General features: G+C 43.4%; 2 protein-coding genes across 5 annotated transcripts in view; one reads left to right on the top strand and one right to left on the bottom strand.

Annotated features, from left to right (window-relative positions):
• The window catches only part of NLN (neurolysin), a 151,599-nt gene that overhangs the window by 70,280 nt on the left and 62,108 nt on the right, over positions 1–19,211 (bottom strand). The window contains exons 1-7 of one of the 4 annotated variants that reach the window (XM_056541438.1): positions 16,644–16,777; positions 6,654–6,910; positions 5,274–5,422; positions 4,799–4,906; positions 2,637–2,739; positions 1,247–1,407; positions 711–846 (exon numbers count right to left, since the gene is read on the bottom strand). In XM_056541438.1, the coding sequence (XP_056397413.1) occupies positions 711–846; positions 1,247–1,407; positions 2,637–2,739; positions 4,799–4,906; positions 5,274–5,422; positions 6,654–6,910; positions 16,644–16,693 (964 nt within the window). In that variant the 5' untranslated portion in view covers positions 16,694–16,777. Of the gene's footprint in view, positions 1–710; positions 847–1,246; positions 1,408–2,636; positions 2,740–4,798; positions 4,907–5,273; positions 5,423–6,653; positions 6,911–16,416; positions 16,597–16,643; positions 16,778–19,211 lie in introns of those variants that run through there. The other 3 variants (XM_056541453.1, XM_056541446.1, XM_056541460.1) reach the window with 3 other exon arrangements.
• The window catches only part of SGTB (small glutamine rich tetratricopeptide repeat co-chaperone beta), a 68,743-nt gene continuing 66,121 nt past the window's right edge, over positions 16,590–19,211 (top strand). Inside the window, exon 1 of the mRNA XM_056541539.1 lies at positions 16,590–16,728. The gene's annotated coding sequence lies outside the window, so the exon portion shown is untranslated. The remainder of the gene's footprint in view (positions 16,729–19,211) is intronic.

The raw sequence follows: 19,211 nt of genomic DNA, 5'->3' as shown, positions 1-19,211 counted from the left end.
AGGCGTAGTCCCACATTTTATTTCTTATTCCGATCCAAAGAATAGGGTATACATGTCTAATCATGGGGGGGTCTGACCGCTCAGACCTCTCAATCTCCAACATGGCACCCCTGGTGTATCTCTAACGTATCTCTGGCTGTCACATAGAGATACATGGAGGGGGCATGTCGACCCCCACTCTGTGCATGAGTAGAGCCAGGGCGCAGTGCAGGAGGTCACAGCGGAAAGACACGTATCTCCTAAGCTTTGGATAGGGGATAGAAACTAAAATGTGGGACTACCCATTTAAATAGACAATAAAGCTTCTTTCTCCTGTTAACACAGTTCTCCATCACGCCCCCTCTCATAGACTTGCATTGAAAGGGTGGGGCCCAACATCACACGAGGGCGGAGTCATGACGTAACGATACTCCGGCCCCTTGGTCGTCATGCTTCACACTCGGAGCCTCGATCGCTGCAGAGAGCTCACAAAGGTGGGTGCGGAATGACAGATTGCGGGGATCCCCAGCGGCGGGACCCCTGTGATCATACATCTTATCCCCTATCCTATGGATAGGGAATAAGATATATTTGTCCTGTGTTTGCAAGACAAGCAATACAAGTATATGGGGATGGGGGGTATACAAGTCTATGGAGATGTATACAGATGGCTGCTTATACTGAAAAGTCACCTGAAATGACAAGTAGACTGTCTAAAAATTACAACTTACCAAGAAAGGTAGATACATTGTCTGTGTTCTTAGCTGTGTTTAATTCAAGTACAAAATCTGCATGTGTCCGGTATCCCAGAAGTTCTGTCAGTTTAGCCCGGAGTGTAATCAATTCTTCAAGTATTTTAGTGTTTTCCTAAAACAAGGAATCAAAATATTCATTAGGTATAAAGACTTCTACGATACATGCTTATAACAAGACATCTGAATACTCAGAGGATAGCACTGTCTAGCGGCAGCTATGGGGTTCAGAGATGGAATCCAACCAGGAATACATCTGCATGGAGTTTGTATGTTCTTCCTCTGTTTAAGTGGGAAGGGGGTTCAACAGCTTGGACACCCCGCAATCTCCTAAAATGGGCCCCGTATGTCCCCACTAAACTCACCAGTCGCATAGTCTCACCTGAGCCCTCCGGCCCCCCAATTACATAGACACTCTGGTGGTGAACAGGATGGGTCCCAGTGCTCAGGGGAGAAGACGCAGCTGTACAAAGTGTAAGTCAAGTGTAAGTAATGAGTAGATTGGAAATACTCACTTCTTTACATCGACTATTGAAAGCCGCTTCCAGCTTCCTCCTGGTTTCTGGTACAGAACATTTTTTAATAACAGGAAAGTAATGTGGATACTGGAGAGTTACTTTATAACTGTTGTCGGTTGTTTTTTCTAGACCGTCAATGAAGTCAGTAGGAAGACCTTCTGTAAAATACACCACAGGAGAGGCCAAGGTTAGTGACATTCACTGATATGCTATAAATTTTAAGTTGTGTTTTTTTTTTGTTTTTTTTTTAACATTTGTTTATTTTTAAAAACAAAGTTGGGACGATAATTATGATATATTTCAGTAGAGGAGCTGTATATTTACTTCCAAGAATAGGATCAGATCTCTTCATAATAAAGCAGGTGAACCTTAACCTGAGGTTTCCTAGAGACATGTCAAAAGTATTGATTGGTCGGTTTGGATGTTAAAACATTGACCAATCGCTATATAGAGCTGGGAAACAAGTACAGCAGACTAAGACAATCCAATAGATTGGCATTGTAAGTCTGTCTCCCGTAGCACGCTCTTTTCCCGGCTCATTCTTGCAATCAGTCGGGGTCCAGGCACTGACCCATCAAACTTTGGACATATCTCAAAAGGTGAAGGTGTTATCCCAGGATTAACAGTTATCCCCAGTCAACAAGATATTTGACCTTGAAAATGGAGGTCAATTGTCCCTTGAACGAGGCAGCAGTGCACGCACTCGACCATTGCTCCATCTATTCTCTATGGGACTTAGGAACACGACCAACTGCTGAACTCCAAATTCTGTGACATATTCTTTAAGGTGGCTGTAAAAAAAACTTCCTGTCATTTAGTTTGCTTCTGAGACTTTTCTGTATTATCATAGTTAAAGGGGTACTCCACTGCTCATCGTTTGGAACAAACTGTTCTGAATGCTGAATGCCGGCGCTGGGAGATCGTAACGTCTTAGCCCCGCCCCCTCAGTGCAGGTCTATGGGAGGGGGCGGGGTAAGACATAATGAGGGGGCGGGACTTTGACATCACAAGCTCCCGGTGCCGGCTGCAGCGTCCGGGACAGTTTGTTCCAAACACTGAGCAGCGGAGTACCCCTTTTAAGCAAATGCCACTATTCAACTTGCAAGCCAGCCATTTTATATGATGAAAACAGCACCAAGCCAATTTGAACATAGATACAGATACAGTAAGGGCCCTATGATTATTGACCAGGCAAATCTATATGGCCCTTTGTAATAGGACTGATGATCAGCCAAACAACAAGCAAATCCTTGTTTCCCAGCTGATAGGTCGTGTTGTCCTGTCAAAAAATGATCAGAAGCATCAGAAGCACATCTCCCCGTGTAATAGAGGATGTAGTCTGACTAAAGCAAAGAGCCACACGGGCCATCCAGTGCCAAAGTCTTACCAAGCTCTGCTTTTGTAAAGGTGAGACAGGTGTTGTCCTCTGTGAGATTTTTGTTGAAATCAATACTAAGCTCGCTGATCTTTTTTTTCATGCCTTTTATTTCCTGGGGAAAATTAAAAGACAACAAGAAGAAAAACTTAACAATAACAAAGACTGATAAAGGACATAAATAAGACAATAGCAATAGTGAGATGGTACTGAACCACCAAGTACAACAACATCCACTGACAAATACCATCCAGTATAAGGCTTTCAAGGCAGTATGGAGGCACAGTGTCACTGTTAGGGTGCATTCACACTATGATTGTTCTATCTGTGGCATGTATACGTTGCCATCCTGTCAAAATGGACCGCCGTATACAAGCACAGATAGACGCAGGCCCCCATAGATTTTATTTTAATGGGCCAAATGTAATCAGCAATTCCATTCATTTTCCAAACACTCAGTATATGTGTTTGCTGCAATTTATTTCAAGTACAAAACACGTATAGGTTCATGAAAGTCCATGGGGCCCATGCCTATCCATACTTGTGGACATATATAAGAGCACAGATAAGCCTGGGTGCCACAATGATGCTGTGAATCTGGCCTTACTCTTTACTGTATGTGTGCCGCCATATGGTTCCTATATAAAAGGTATTTGACAAAACATGATATATGAGAATTCCCTATGGATTGTAAACCGTGTGTAATCATACTATAGGTGCATTTTACCAATTAAAAACAACCAAAATATCCCAAGACAAAAGTCTACTGGGTGGAATGAATAGGCAACTACAACAAAATCCAGTGATATGTAAAGAGGTCAGGAGGCACAGCCCATTTTGGCCTTAAGGACGCAGCCATTTTTATTTTTGCATTTTTGTTTTTTCCTCCTCGCATTCTAAAAATCATAACTTTTATATTTCCATCCACAGACTAGTATGAGGGCTTGTTTTTTTGCGCGACCAGTTGTCCATTGTAATGACATCACTGATTTTACTATAAAATGTATGGCGCAACCAAAAAAATACTATTTGTGTGGGGAAATTGGAAAGAAAACAGCAATTTAGCAAATTGTGGAAGGTTTCGTTTTTGTGCCGTACAATTTACGGTAAAAATGACACATGTTTTTTATTCTGTGGGTCAATTTGATTAAAATGATACCCATGATTATAGACTTTTCTATTATTGTACCGCTTAAAAAAAAAACATGTAAAAACCAAAATTAGTACATTTAAAATCCCTCTAATTTGACAACCTATAACTTTTTCATTTTTCCCAATAGGTGGCATGAGGGTTCATTTTTTGTGCCTTGATCTGTCCTTTTTTTGATATCACGTTTGCATACATTTTTGGAATATGATGTCATAAAAAAGCAGCAATTTTGGCCTTTTTTATTGTATTTTTTTTACACTTTCTGGGGGTAAAATGGGAAAAGGGACAATTTACATTTTTATTGGGGAGGGGGTTTTTCAAATTTTTTTTTTTTACTTTTTACTGCTCAGTGTTATTGTCGTTCTTCTGCTCTGGTCTGCTCAATCTCAGACCAGAGCAGAGCAGAAGACCCCAGGAGACGGACGGAGGCAGGTGAGGGGACCTTCGTCTGCCATTATGATCCCCGCGGCAGATCCGATCATCCATTTTACCGACCGCACTGCCGCAGATGCAGTGATCTCTTGATCACTGCATCTGAGGGGCTAATAGCAGATATCAGCGTGATCGTCTGCCATTACCGACGGGACCCTGGCTGCTGATAGCAGCCGGGACCTTCCTTGCATGACGCGAGCACCACCCTGGTACTCGCGATCCTGTACAGGACGTAAATGTACATCCTGGTGTGTTAAGTACCATCGCACCAGGAAGCACGTTTATGTTCTGTGTCGTTAAGGGGTTAAAGGGAACCAGTCTTCAGATGTTATCATATAAAATGCGTTGTCACATGATATATGGTAAAATCTGATGACAGGTTCCCTTTAGGTCATTGACAAGAAGCACTGATAGCTAGGTTAATTGATATGGTTGGATATATTGCTGGCAGTACAACCTACCTGTCAAATAACTGCAGCCAAACCAACGGATTTCATCATCTGTGCCAACATTCCAGACCGTAAAAAACGATCTATACTTGCAGATGGAATAGAGCACCATGGATGAAATACACGATTCTGGTAATACTTACAGTCTGTACTTCAAGGGGAAGATGGAGTCCGTTGCGTCTTCCAAGCTGAACTGACTTTTCCAAATATCGTCTAACTTCTGGATGAAGCTTTTCCAGGTCCTGTGTTTTCTATAAATAATATATGCAGACTGATTTATTGTAGGAAGCTCACAAACCTAAACCTGAGCTATAACATATATAGTATGTGCCAGATCTCATAGGATTCTACACAATAAATTCAGCGTAGTAGAGATGGAGAAGCTTCCTGATATAGGACGACAGTGTTCTCCAACCTGTGGGTCTCCAGCTGTTGCAAAACTACAACTGCCATAATGCCCGAACACTGGAAGGCCGTCAGAGCATGATGGGAGTTGTACTTTTACACCAGCTAGTAGGAAAAAGGACTGACTGCTTTCTTCATTTGTGTTTGTTCTCCCAATCCTCCGCCATACACAAGTACGCTCAGCTATAGTATATATTCCGGAAATGTACTTACATGTAAATGGAGAATGTGTCTAAATATGTCTTCCCTCATATTCATTTCAACATCAAAATCGGACAGCCTTTTATCAGCTTGTGTGCTGGCAATCCGCACCTCTCTGCTAGGCGATACATGCTGGGGAAAATCCAACATGCTTCGCTCCACTGTTGAAAAACCATAATGAAAGTTTGGGTCAATATGAAGGTTTATACAATAGAACAGTGGTCTTCAACCTGCGGACCTCCAGATGTTGCAAAACTACAACTCCCAGCATGCCCGGACAGCCAACGGCTGTCCGGGCATGCTGGGAGTTGTAGTTTTGCAACATCTGGAGGTCCGCAGGTTGAAGACCACTGGAATAGAACATCCTATTAGACACCTGGTTATTCCTGGTTATTTTTCCTCCTAAAAAAAAAAAAAAAAGTAAGTGAGGAAATACCGATTAGCTTAAAGGGGTACTCCGGTGGAAAATATTGTTTTTTTTAAATCAACTGGTGCCAGAAAGTTAAACAGATTTGTAAATCCCTTCTATTTAAAAATCTTAATCCTTACAGTACTTATCAGCTGCAGTATGCTCCACAGGAAATTCTTTTCTTCTTGAATTTCTTTTCTGTCCGACCACAGTGCTCTCTGCTGACACCTCTATCCATGTCAGGAACTGTCCAGAGCAGGAGAGGTTTGCTATGGGGATTTGTTCCTGCTCTGAACAGTTCCTGACAAGTTCAGAGGTGTCAGAAGAGAGAACTGTGGTAAGACAGAAAAGAAATCCAAAAAGAAAAGAACTTCCTTTGTAGTATACAGAAGCTGATAAGCACAGGAAGGATTAAGATTTTAAATACTAGTAATTTACAAATCTGTTTAACTTTCTGTCAGTTGATTTGAAAATAAATAAATAAAATGCTTTCCACTGGAGTACCCCTTTAAATAGGTCCTAATACTGATCTATGCAATTGTTTTACAACCAACAATTGTGGGTGGCTTCAACTCCAACAAAACTACAACTCCCAGCATGCCCGGATAGATAAGTTTGAGTAAGAGTGCGCACAGCATTCGAAACGTGTCACATCTTCTGTCTACTGTATAATTTATGAGGCTGCAGCGTGGTGGTGCTGGAAGTGGGACACATACACACACCAATATAATACTGATGATCTATGCAGGCATTTTCCAACCAGTGTGGCTCCAGCTGTTGCAAAACTACAACTCCCAGGCATGCTGGGAGTTGTAGGTTAGCAACACCTGGAGGCACCCTGGTTGGGAAATACTGGCCTATTCTGAGGAAAGGTCATCAACTTTTAAAGCCTGGAATGCTCCTTTAGGGTCTATTCACACGTACAGTATGACGTCCTGTACATGCTTTATGGAATAAACAATGACAAAGTTTTTAACTATTACCTGCATATTCTAGTTCAAGGTCAGCTAAAACTTTGACAGTGTTTTCGTAATTGACTTTCTCCACCTCCAGCGCAGCTACTGCATCATATACACTCTTAGTCCTTGTTATGAGTTCTTCTGTCCTGGTGTGAATATCCTCCGGTGACAGGTCCCAGCGCAGAAGATTCTTATTGGCCACCATATTGGAAGCCATTCTCATGGATTTGGGAAGTTCGGAGCCCAACGTCATTTTAAATAGAAATCTCCTGCTCTGTAACCTGCAGTTGAAAAAGAAGCATTATTATACTGAGCAATGCAAATACAGTGATCCTCAACTTACAATGGCCTAGACATACAATGGTCTTTTCTGGACAATTGTAACTTGAAACTCAACATACAATGCTACGGACAGACCAGATCTGTGAATGGGCATTCACTGGTAAAACACCTGTATTACTGAAGTTTATGCATTGAATTCCTGTCTGGTAGCGCCCCCTACAGTACAGGGAGGTATTACATGCTCTGTACTCTTTACCTGTGCCAGGGTTAACTGCTCCTTTGGACACCAGGTAAGGGCGGCTCCATTTTCCTTTTTTAGATCGTTGCATAGACAGTGATTACCGCTCCCAGCAGATCTTTCTTACTTTTATATGTAAGGACTTGCTTTATCTATACAGTGATCCCTCAACTTACAATGGCCTCAACATACAATGGTCTTTTCTGGACCATTGTAACTTGAAACCAGACTCAACATACAATGGTACAGACAGTCCAGATCTGTGAAACGTGTCACAACTGGAGGAACTGACCAATCAGAATGGGCATTTTACTGGTAAATCACCTGTATTATTGAAGTACATGCACTGACTGGCTGTCTGGTAGCGCCCCCTACAGTACAGGGAGGAACTTCAAGTTCTGTACTACTCCTTACCTGTGCCAGGGTTGGCTGCTCCTTTGGACACCAAGTAAGGGCGGCTCCATTTGGGACACTGTGTGTACTGTATGGGACCCTGAAGAAGCTCCTGTTCTCTACATAAACCATTGTTTCCCAACCAGGGTGCCTCCAGCTGTTGCAAAACTACAACTCCCAGCATGCCCGGACAGCCAACGGCTGTCCGGGCATGCTGGGAGTTGTAGTTTTGCAACAACTGGAGGCACCCTGGTTGGGAAACACTGACATAGACAGTGATTTATAGCAGCAGCACTTTCTTACTTTAATATGTAAGGATTTGCTTTATCTATATTAGTTATCTACTTATTTTTCTTTAATCCTCACCTTTTCCTATTTTTGGATGACATTTTAGGGGCTTCAGAACCAATTACCAGGTTTCCATAGAGTTATGGTCTCAACATACAATGGTCGTCCTGGGACCAATTAATATTGTAACTTGAGGGATCACTGTGGTTCAGGACTGGTGGGGAATGGGCCAATTACCCTATAGATGGCCTCCTACATCCACACATAAACATGTACATGCGCCTAAGGGAGACTACTTCCCTAAGGGCCCAGGATAACACACAATTTTATTTATTTTTTTTAATCTTGAAAAAAATAAAAAATAAAAATAATAAAAACACCACGAAAACGGGCCTTCATTTTTTTCACTCCAAGTTTGCAGTTTTTATGGCATTTTCCCCCAAAATGGTGTGTATTAGAAAATGTGTGATTTCTTAGGCATTTTATCCCCGGCATTTTTTTTTACCTTACAAGTCATGTGATTATACACATTGTATTTTTTTCTGGTATTTTTTCCTCTAATAGAAGCTTTGCTTGCTTCACCGACAGATCACCAGGATTCACCTCTAACGCCCGGCATTAACCATTTAGATTCCGTTATCAAAGACGATCCCGGGATCTAAAGTGTAAAATTCTTGTTGCCGGTGGTCCCGATCAGCTGGGATGACAGCCAGAGGTCACTTACTCTCCTCCGTGCTGTCCGATTGTCGCTCCAAGTATAAAGGCAGCCTCCGCCCCCTGTACGAGGGGAGCGCTGATAACACTGATCAATGCTATGCATTCTCCAAGTTCCCATACAGTATGCCGCACTGATACTATAAGCAGCTGACCTTGCCTAGTATCCAAAGGAGCAGCTAGTCCGGGCACAGGTAAAGAACAGTGCAGTACTGCATTATACTGTAGGGAGGCGCTACTACACAGCAAATCAGTACATGCACTTCAATTATACGGGGACTTCACCAGTGAAATGCCCCCTCTGATTGGTCATCTTCCAGCCATACACCATTTACCAATCCAGACCGATTCTAGCATTGCATGTTGAATTAGTTTCAAGTTAGGATACATTTACATCACGATTTTGCTATACGTTTTTTTTATTTGCATAATGTATGCCGTAAAAACTGACAAAAAACTGTATGAAAACATGTGCTATAAATTTGAACTACATAAAGTTTTCAACCGTGTGCGTTTTGAATTTAGATGTCTGGTTGCATCAGTTTTTGCCGTATACGTTTACTTTTTTTTTTTCTTTCTTATTAACACTTTCTTGCACTAAAGTTCAAACTGTTTAATTGAAATTCAAAGAAAAGTAGGTGTGGGTTGCCATGGGCAAGAAAAAAAAACGTATCCCAAAAACCGTACGCCACAGTGAAGGGAAGCGTCATATAATCATATTTATATCAATCTATCTCACATCAACTATGCCCTATATAAGACCTTTGTAGGATAGAAATGTTGTACAAACAGGACATGACTTGGGGCATTTCATAAAACACAATATAAGGGTCATTAGACCAGGGGCATATTTTGGGATATGTTGTAAATCAACCTGGAATGGGCCCACCTAACCTGATTTCATGCAGGTATCATGGTAGCCTTGGGATATCTGGCCAGGTCATAGAGAGGCCAAAGCACAGGTGGCATGGTCAACAAACATTCTCTGGTATGTGCCCACCAAACCTGTGTTGGTGCCTGGGGGATATCTGGCCAGATAGGAGGGTCTTAGGACATTGTACAAAGTTATCTATATATACCAAGCTGGATGAAAGGAAGGGAGGGAGGGTTCCTGAGAGGCAGTCACCAACACGGGGAGCAACTCCATGAGGCGGTGAGGATCCAGGCCCAAGAAAGATAGACTGCTGTCCTGCCTCATCTCCCAACACCTGCTAAGTATAATCCTGGGCACCATCTTTCCTCCTCTACCTTTGCCCCAACTTCTCTCTCTTAGTCCATAGTCTAATCCTTTACCCTCTCATCCCAAGCACTAATTCCTTTCCACTCCTCTCTACAAAGACTCATTAACCCCTTCCATCCCTGTTAAATATACAGTAACCCCCCGACCTACAATGGCCCCGACATATGATAAAATCGACATACGATTGCCTCTCAGAGGCCATCGCATGTTGATGTCAGCATCGACATACGATGCTTTTATATGTCGGGGCCATCGCATTAACTGCTATCCTGTCGGATAGCAGCTTAAGCATCCCGGGCAGGTTCGCTTACCTATCCCCGCTGCTCCGGGTCCACTTCGCGATCCTCCGGCGTCTTCCGCATCTTCTCCAGGGTCCGGGCCTCTCTTTCCGGCGTCGTTATTACGTCACTACGCACGCCGCGCCGGCGCAGCAGTGTAATAACGTCACCAGAAAGCGAGGCCCGGACCCTGCAGAGGATGCGGAAGAAGCCGGAGGATCGCGAAGAAGACACCGGAGCAACGGGACAGCATCGGGAGCGGTGAGGACCTGGTCCGGAGCGGCGGGGACAGGTGAGTACAGCTTCCTATACTTTACGTTGCACAGATCCCTCAACATACAATGGATTCGACAAACGATGGGTCGTTTGGAACGAATTACCATCGTATGTTGAGGGACCACTGTATATCACAAACTCCTATAGCCCTAGGGACAGAAAGCTGTTCTGGATTGAGCGCTTGTGTATTGGTGTGTAATTAGGTGGGCGGGTAAGATATTGTATTGGGTTAAATTGTAATGTAACCAGTATAATGTTAATGTATTGAAGTTACCATTGTTGTATACACTAAGATACATTGATATTATACGGATATGTATATATGTTAGCTAAAGTTATATAGTGCGTTAGTGAATAAACCTTTGTATTATTAACCCTGTGTTGGCAATTACTTAAACCGTACAATCTACAAAGGGAAACTAGAGTAAGTTGTTAACACTTGGAAAAGGAAGGAAGGAGGAATAGTATACAATATTTATATATCCTATATTAGTATTATATACGTTCCTTATATCTCCTTTATCAGCCAGAGTGGACCTATCCGTTTTTCTTTTACTTCAATGTTAAAAAAAAATAAAAAAATAAAAAAAAAGGGTTCATATACATTTTTTAAACAGGACACAAAACGGTAGTAGACTGCGGTAATGGGTAAAGTAAAAAAAATAAAATAAAAAAATACATACAAAGCAGTACACAACCGAATACTTTTAGTTGCATTCGTTTTTGCATGGGAGGTCTATGTAAACGGTTTTCTACCATATACAGTTTTCCTATACAAAACCATATTTGGGAACCGTATAGAAAAATTGTGAATGCACCCTCACAATGGTTCTGGAAAATCATTGTATGCTGAAAATATTGTAAGGCCTCATTTACACTGTTGTTGGACTCCGCTATTCGGAATTCCGTTGGCAATTCAGTCAGCAAAAACTGGAGGTCGACTGTTTGGAAACCACTACTTCAAACCATTGAATGCCCATTTTTACAGAACCATAGGCACAAATGCACAATATGTCAGCAGTCCCATCTAATCGGAGTTTCCCTGCTTCCAGCTGTTGCAAAACTACAACTCCCAGCATGCACAGACAGCCTTTTGGACTGATTCATATTAGGGGGTCTAGTCTAGAGTCTTTTCTGGTCTTTCAGATAAATAATAATACATCTCAAGCAACTGGGTGCTCAGTCCAAATGAACTACAAACTCCAGCATACAAAATCAGTAAATATATAAAGATATCAGTACTGAATGCTCTGCTATAGAGAACCACAAGTCCCAGCACACAATATGATGGATGCCCCGATATATACAACTACAACTCCTAGCATATAATATGATGTCAGCAATGGATGAAAAGATATACAGAACAAGTCGGGGGGTTCAATAATAAGTAGAATAATTTGATTGACAGGCATTTTGTACTACAAGTCCCAGCATACAATAAGCCTGCAACACTGAATGCCCAGATATACAGAACCACTATAAAAAGACATCACCGTTTGCCCAATTATACAGAACTACAACTCCCAGCCTATAAGAAGTCACATCATTGAACGCTCAAGTAGCACTACAAGTTCCAGCAATGATGAAGTCAAATCACAGAATGCTCAAATAAGAGGAACTATAAGTTCCAGTATGTATTCCAGTGTGAAGAACTACAAGTGCCAAAATACAATAACTCGTCATCACCGGAAACCTAATTATACAGAACTACAAGTCCCAGTAGACAATAAGATGACATCACTAGATGACCAGGTCCAATGTACTACTAGTCCCAGCATACAGTAGGCTCTCATTACTACAGGCCAAGAACTACAAGTCCCATCCTAAAAAATGTCAGAACACTGGATGCGCAAGAAGAACTAAAGGTCCCAGAATTAAAATCATGCTCAAGTATAAAGAACTACAGGTGCCAGCATGTATTAATGCCATTAATGAAAGCTGCCATTAATGAAAGCCAAGTACATAGCACTACAAATCCCAGCATACAATAAGTAGTCATCACTGGAACCCCAATTATACAGAACTACAAGTCACAGCATACAATAAGCTGTCACCTCTTGATGCCCAAACATATAGTACTACAAGTCCCAGCATACAATAAGCTGTCACCCCTGGATGCCCAAACATATAGTACTACAAGTCCCAGCATACAATAAGCTGTCACCTCTGGATGCCCAAACATATAGTACTACAAATCCCAGCATACAATAAGCTTTCACCCCTGGATGCCCAAGCATATAGTACTACAAGTCCCAGCATACAATAAGCTGTCTCCTCTGGATGCCCAAACATATAGTACTACAAGTCCCAGCATACAATAAGCTTTCACCCCTGGATGCCCAAGCATATAGTACTACAAGTCCCAGCATACAATAAGCTGTCTCCTCTGGATGCCCAAACATATAGTACTACAAGTCCCAGCATACAATAAGCTGTCTCCACTGGATGCCCAAGCATATAGTACTACAAGTCCCAGCATACAATAAGCTGTCTCCACTGGATGCCCGAGCATATAGTACTACAAGTCCCAGCATACAATAAGCTGTCACCTCTGGATGCCCGAGCATATAGTACTACAAGTCCCAGCATACAATAAGCTGTCTCCTCTGGATGCCCAAGCATTTAGTACTACAAGTCCCAGCATACAGTAAGCTGTCACCTCTGGATGCCCAAGCATATAGTACTACAAGTCCCAGCATACAATAAGCTGTCACCCCTGGATGCCCAAACATATAGTACTACAAGTCCCAGCATACAATAAGATGTCTCCACTGGATGCCCAAGCATATAGTACTACAAGTCCCAGCATACAATAAGCTGTCTCCACTGGATGCCCAAGCATTTAGTACTACAAGTCCCAGCATACAATAAGCTGTCACCTCTGGATGCCCAAGCATATAGTACTACAAGTCCCAGCATACAATAAGCTTTCACCCCTGGATGCCCAAGCATATAGTACTACAAGTCCCAGCATACAATAAGCTGTCTCCTCTGGATGCCCAAACATATAGTACTACAAGTCCCAGCATACAATAAGCTGTCTCCACTGGATGCCCAAGCATATAGTACTACAAGTCCCAGCATACAATAAGCTGTCTCCTCTGGATGCCCAAACATATAGTACTACAAGTCCCAGCATACAATAAGCTTTCACCCCTGGATGCCCAAGCATATAGTACTACAAGTCCCAGCATACAATAAGCTGTCTCCACTGGATGCCCAAGCATATAGTACTACAAGTCCCAGCATACAATAAGCTGTCTCCTCTGGATGCCCAAACATATAGTACTACAAGTCCCAGCATACAATAAGCTGTCACCCCTGGATACCCAAGCATATAGTACTACAAGTCCCAGCATACAATAAGCTGTCACCCCTGGATGCCCAAGCATATAGTACTACAAGTCCCAGCATACAATAAGCTGTCACCCCTGGATGCCCAAGCATATAGTACTACAAGTCCCAGCATACAATAAGCTGTCACCCCTGGATGCCCAAGCATATAGTACTACAAGTCCCAGCATACAATAAGCTTTCACCCCTGGATGCCCAAGCATATAGTACTACAAATCCCAGCATACAATAAGCTGTCTCCACTGGATGGCCAAGCATTTAGTACTACAAGTCCCAGCATACAATAAGCTGTCACCTCTGGATGCCCAAGCATATAGTACTACAAGTCCCAGCATACAGTAAGCTGTCACCTCTGGATGCCCAAGCATATAGTACTACAAGTCCCAGCATACAGTAAGCTGTCACCCCTGGATGCCCAAGCATATAGTACTACAAGTCCCAGCATACAATAAGCTGTCACCTCTGGATGCCCAAGCATATAGTACTACAAGTCCCAGCATACAATAATCTGTAACCTCTGGATGCCCAAGCATATAGTACTACAAGTCCCAGCATACAATAAGATGTCTCCACTGGATGCCCAAGCATATAGTACTACAAGTCCCAGCATACAATAAGCTGTCTCCACTGGATGCCCGAGCATATAGTACTACAAGTCCCAGCATACAATAAGCTGTCTCCACTGGATGCCCAAGCATTTAGTACTACAAGTCCCAGCATACAATAAGCTGTCACCTCTGGATGCCCAAGCATATAGTACTACAAGTCCCAGCATACAATAAGCAGTCTCCTCTGGATGCCCAAGCATATAGTACTACAAGTCCCAGCATACAATAAGCTGTCACCCCTGGATGCCCAAGCATATAGTACTACAAGTCCCAGCATACAATAAGCTGTCACCTCTGTATGCCCAAGCATATAGTACTACAAGTCCCAGCATACAATAAGCTGTCACCTCTGGATGCCCAAGCATATAGTACTACAAGTCCCAGCATACAATAAGCTGTCACCCCTGGATGCCCAAGCATATAGTACTACAAGTCCCAGCATACAATAAGCTGTCACCCCTGGATGCCCAAGCATATAGTACTACAAGTCCCAGCATACAATAAGCTGTCACCCCTGGATGCCCAAACATATAGTACTACAAGTCCCAGCATACAATAAGCTGTCACCTCTGTATGCCCAAGCATATAGTACTACAAGTCCCAGCATACAATAAACTGTCACCTCTGGATGCCCAAGCATATAGTACTACAAGTCCCAGCATACAATAAGCTGTCACCTCTGGATGCCCAAGCATATAGTACTACAAGTCCCAGCATACAATAAGCTTTCACCCCTGGATGCCCAAGCATATAGTACTACAAGTCCCAGCATACAATAAGCTTTCACCTCTGTATGCCCAAGCATATAGTACTACAAGTCCCAGCATACAATAAGCTGTCACCTCTGGATGCCCAAGCATATAGCACTACAAGTCCCAGCATACAATAAGCTGTCACCTCTGTATGCCCAAGCATATAGTACTACAAGTCCCAGCATACAATAAGCTGTCACCTCTGGATGCCCAAGCATATAGTACTACAAGTCCCAGCATACAATAAGCTGTCACCTCTGGATGCCCAAGCATATAGCACTACAAGTCCCAGCATACAATAAGCTGTCACCTCCGGATGCCCGAGCATATAGTACTACAAGTCCCAGCATACAATAAGCTGTCTCCTCCGGATGCCCAAGCATATAGTACTACAAGTCCCAGCATACAATAAGCTGTCACCCCTGGATGCCCAAGCATATAGTACTACAAGTCCCAGCATACAATAAGCTGTCTCCTCCGGATGCCCAAGCATATAGTACTACAAGTCCCAGCATACAATAAGCTGTCACCCCTGGATGCCCGAGCATATAGTACTACAAGTCCCAGCATACAATAAGCTGTCACCCCTGGATGCCCAAGCATATAGTACTACAAGTCCCAGCATACAATAAGCTGTCACCTCTGGATGCCCAAGCATATAGTACTACAAGTCCCAGCATACAATAAGCTGTCACCTCTGGATGCCCGAGCATATAGTACTACAAGTCCCAGCATACAATAAGCTTTCACCCCTGGATGCCCAAGCATATAGTACTACAAGTCCCAGCATACAATAAGCAGTCTCCTCTGGATGCCTAAGCATATAGTACTACAAGTCCCAGCATACAATAAGCTGTCTCCACTGGATGCCCGAGCATATAGTACTACAAGTCCCAGCATACAATAAGCTGTCTCCACTGGATGCCCAAGCATATAGTACTACAAGTCCCAGCATACAATAAGCTTTCACCCCTGGATGCCCAAGCATATAGTACTACAAGTCCCAGCATACAATAAGCTGTCACCTCTGGATGCCCAAGCATATAGTACTACAAGTCCCAGCATACAATAAGCTGTTTCCTCTGGATGCCCAAGCATATAGTACTACAAGTCCCAGCATACAATAAGCTGTCACCTCTGGATGCCCGAGCATATAGTACTACAAGTCCCAGCATACAATAAGCTGTCACCCCTGGATGCCCAAGCATATAGTACTACAAGTCCCAGCATACAATAAGCTGTCACCCCTGGATGCCCAAGCATATAGTACTACAAGTCCCAGCATACAAAATTAGCCTAAGTGCCTGTCTGTCATAAACAACTACAAGTCCCAGCCTCCCCGGCACAGAGCCCAGCTGAGGTACCTGCAGAGGATGGAGACACACAGCCGTGCCGCATACATGACCAGTCACCGTGCACTCCCAGCCATGGCTACCAACCACATGTCAAGGACTGGACGGCAGACATGTTTCTTATGGGCAAGTCTCCCTAGTAACCAGCGCAAACAATATATGCAGCATGAGTGCAGGAGCGAGATCTATACAGCAGCGCCCAACTTTGTTCGCTTCAGCTTTATTATTGAGAAAACAACCTGTAATCCGAGCGGCTAACACTAGGGAGCGCCTCAGGCTCAGCGCTCATTGTTCAACCTTACTGTGCAGGCTTATTGCCCTCAGGTAACATGGCGGCAGAAGAACAGGAGAGGGCAGTGCATATCTGTCAATCCAGTAACCACATCCTGGTATAGCGCCCTATCAAGTGGTAGAGGACAGTATAGCGCTCCATCTAGTGGTAAATGACAGTATAGCGCTCCATCTAGTGGTAGATGACAGTATAGCGCTCCATCTAGTGGTAAATGACAGTATAGCGCTCCATCTAGTGGTAGATGACAGTATAGCGCTCCATCTAGAGGTAGAGGCCAGTAGCACTCCATCTAGTGGTTAAGGTCAGTATAGCGCCCCATCTAATGGAATAGGTCAGTACAGTATAGTGTTCTTTCTAGTGGAAAAGGCAATATAGATCTCCATCTAATTCTAATGGTAGGAGACAGTTTAGCACTCCATCTAGTGGTAGAGGACAGTATAGCGCTCCATCTAGTGGTAGAGGACAGTATAGCGCTCCATCTAGTGGTAGAGAACAGTATAGTGCTCCATCTAGTGGTAGAGGACAGTATAGCGCTCCATCTAGTGGTAGAGAACAGTATAGTGCTCCATCTAGTGGTAGAGGACAGTATAGTGCTTCATCTATTGGTAGAGGACAGTATAGCGCTCCATCTAGTGGTAGAGGACAGTATAGCACTCCATCTAGTGGTAGAGGACAGTATAGCACTCCATCTAGTGGTAGAGGACAGTATAGCACTCCATCTAGTGGTAGAGGACAGTATAGCACTCCATCTAGTGGTATAGAACAGTATAGCACTCCATCTAGTGGTAGAGGACAGTATAGCGCTCCATCTAGTAGTAGAGGACAGTGTAGCGCTCTATCTAGTGGTAGAGGACAGCATAGCGCTCCATCTAGTGGTAGAGGACAGTATAGCGCTCCATCTAGTGGTAGAGGACGTATAATGCTCCATCTAGTGGTAGAGGACAGTATAGCCCTCCATCTAGTAGTAGAGGTCAGTATAAAGTTCTATCTAGTGGTAGAGGACAGTATAGCCCTCCATCTAGTAGTAGAGGTCAGTATAAAGTTCTATCTAGTGGTAGAGGACAGTATAGCACTCCATCTAGTGGTAGAGGACAGTATAGCACTCCATCTAGTGGTATAGGACAGTATAGCGCTCCATCTAGTGGTAGAGGACAGTATAGCGCTCCATCTAGTAGTAGAGGACAGTATAGCGCTCCATCTAGTGGTAGAGGACAGTATAGCGCTCCATCTAGTGGTAGAGGACAGCATAGCGCTCCATCTAGTAGTAGAGGTCAGAATAGTGTTCTATCTAGTGGTAGAGGACAGTATAGCACTCCATCTAGTGGTAGAGGACAGTATAGTGCTCCATCTAGTGGTAGAGGACAGCATAGCGCTCCATCTAGTGGTAGAGGACAGTATATCGCTCCATCAAGTGGTAGAGGACAGTATAATGCTCCATCTAGTGGTAGAGGACAGTATAGCGCTCCATCTAGTAGTAGAGGTCAGAATAGTGTTCTATCTAGTGGAAGAGGACAGTATAGCGCTCCATCTAGTGGTAGAGGACAGTATAGCACTCCATCTAGTGGTAGAGGACAGCATAGCGCTCCATCTAGTGGTATAGGACAGTATAGCGCTCCATCTAGTGGTAGAGGACAGCATAATGCTCCATCTAGTGGTAGAGGACAGTATAGCACTCCATCTAGTAGTAGAGGTCAGTATAGTGTTCTATTTAGTGGTAGAGGACAGTATATCACTCTATCTAGGAAAAGAGGACAGTATAAAGCTCAATCTAGTGGAAAAGGACAGTAAAGTGCTCCATGCAATGGCAGAAGACAGTATCACACTCCATCTAGTGATAGAGGACAGTATAGCGCTCCATCTTGTGGTAGAAAACAGTATTGCCCACCATCTAGTGGTAGAGGACAGCATAGCGTATAATCTATAGGTAGAGGTCAGTCTAGCATTCCATCTAGTGGTAGGACACAGTTTGGCACTCCATCAATTGAGACAGCATAGTATAGTGCTCCATATAAAGGTAGAGGACAGTTTAGCACTCCATCTAGTGGTAGAGGACAGTTTAGCACTCCATCTAGTGGTAGAGAACATAATAGCACTCCATCTAGTGGTAGAGGACAGTATAGTGCTCCATCTAGTGGTAGAGGACAGTAAAGCGCTCCATCTAGTGGTAGAGGACAGTGTAGTGCTCCATCTAGTGGTAGAGGACAGTATAGTGCTCCATCTATTGGTAGAGGACAGTATAGCGCTCCATCTATTGGTAGAGGACAGTATAGCGCTCCATCTAGTGGTAGAGGACAGTATAGCACTCCATCTAGTGGTAGAAGACAGTATAGCACTCCATCTAGTGGTAGAGGACAGTATAGCACTCCATCTAGTGGTAGAGGACAGTATAGCGCTCCATCTAGTGGTAGAGGACAGTATAGCGCTCCATCTAGTGGTAGAGGACAGTATAGCCCTCCATCTAGTAGTAGAGGTCAGTATAGTGTTCTATCTAGTGATAGAGGAAAGTATAGCACTC

This window comes from Hyla sarda, chromosome 1, assembly GCF_029499605.1.
Source record: "Hyla sarda isolate aHylSar1 chromosome 1, aHylSar1.hap1, whole genome shotgun sequence".
Taxonomy (NCBI): Eukaryota; Metazoa; Chordata; class Amphibia; order Anura; family Hylidae; genus Hyla; species Hyla sarda.
The sequence above is the reverse complement of the archived record's forward strand: the minus strand, read 5'-3'. Positions and strand labels throughout refer to the sequence as shown.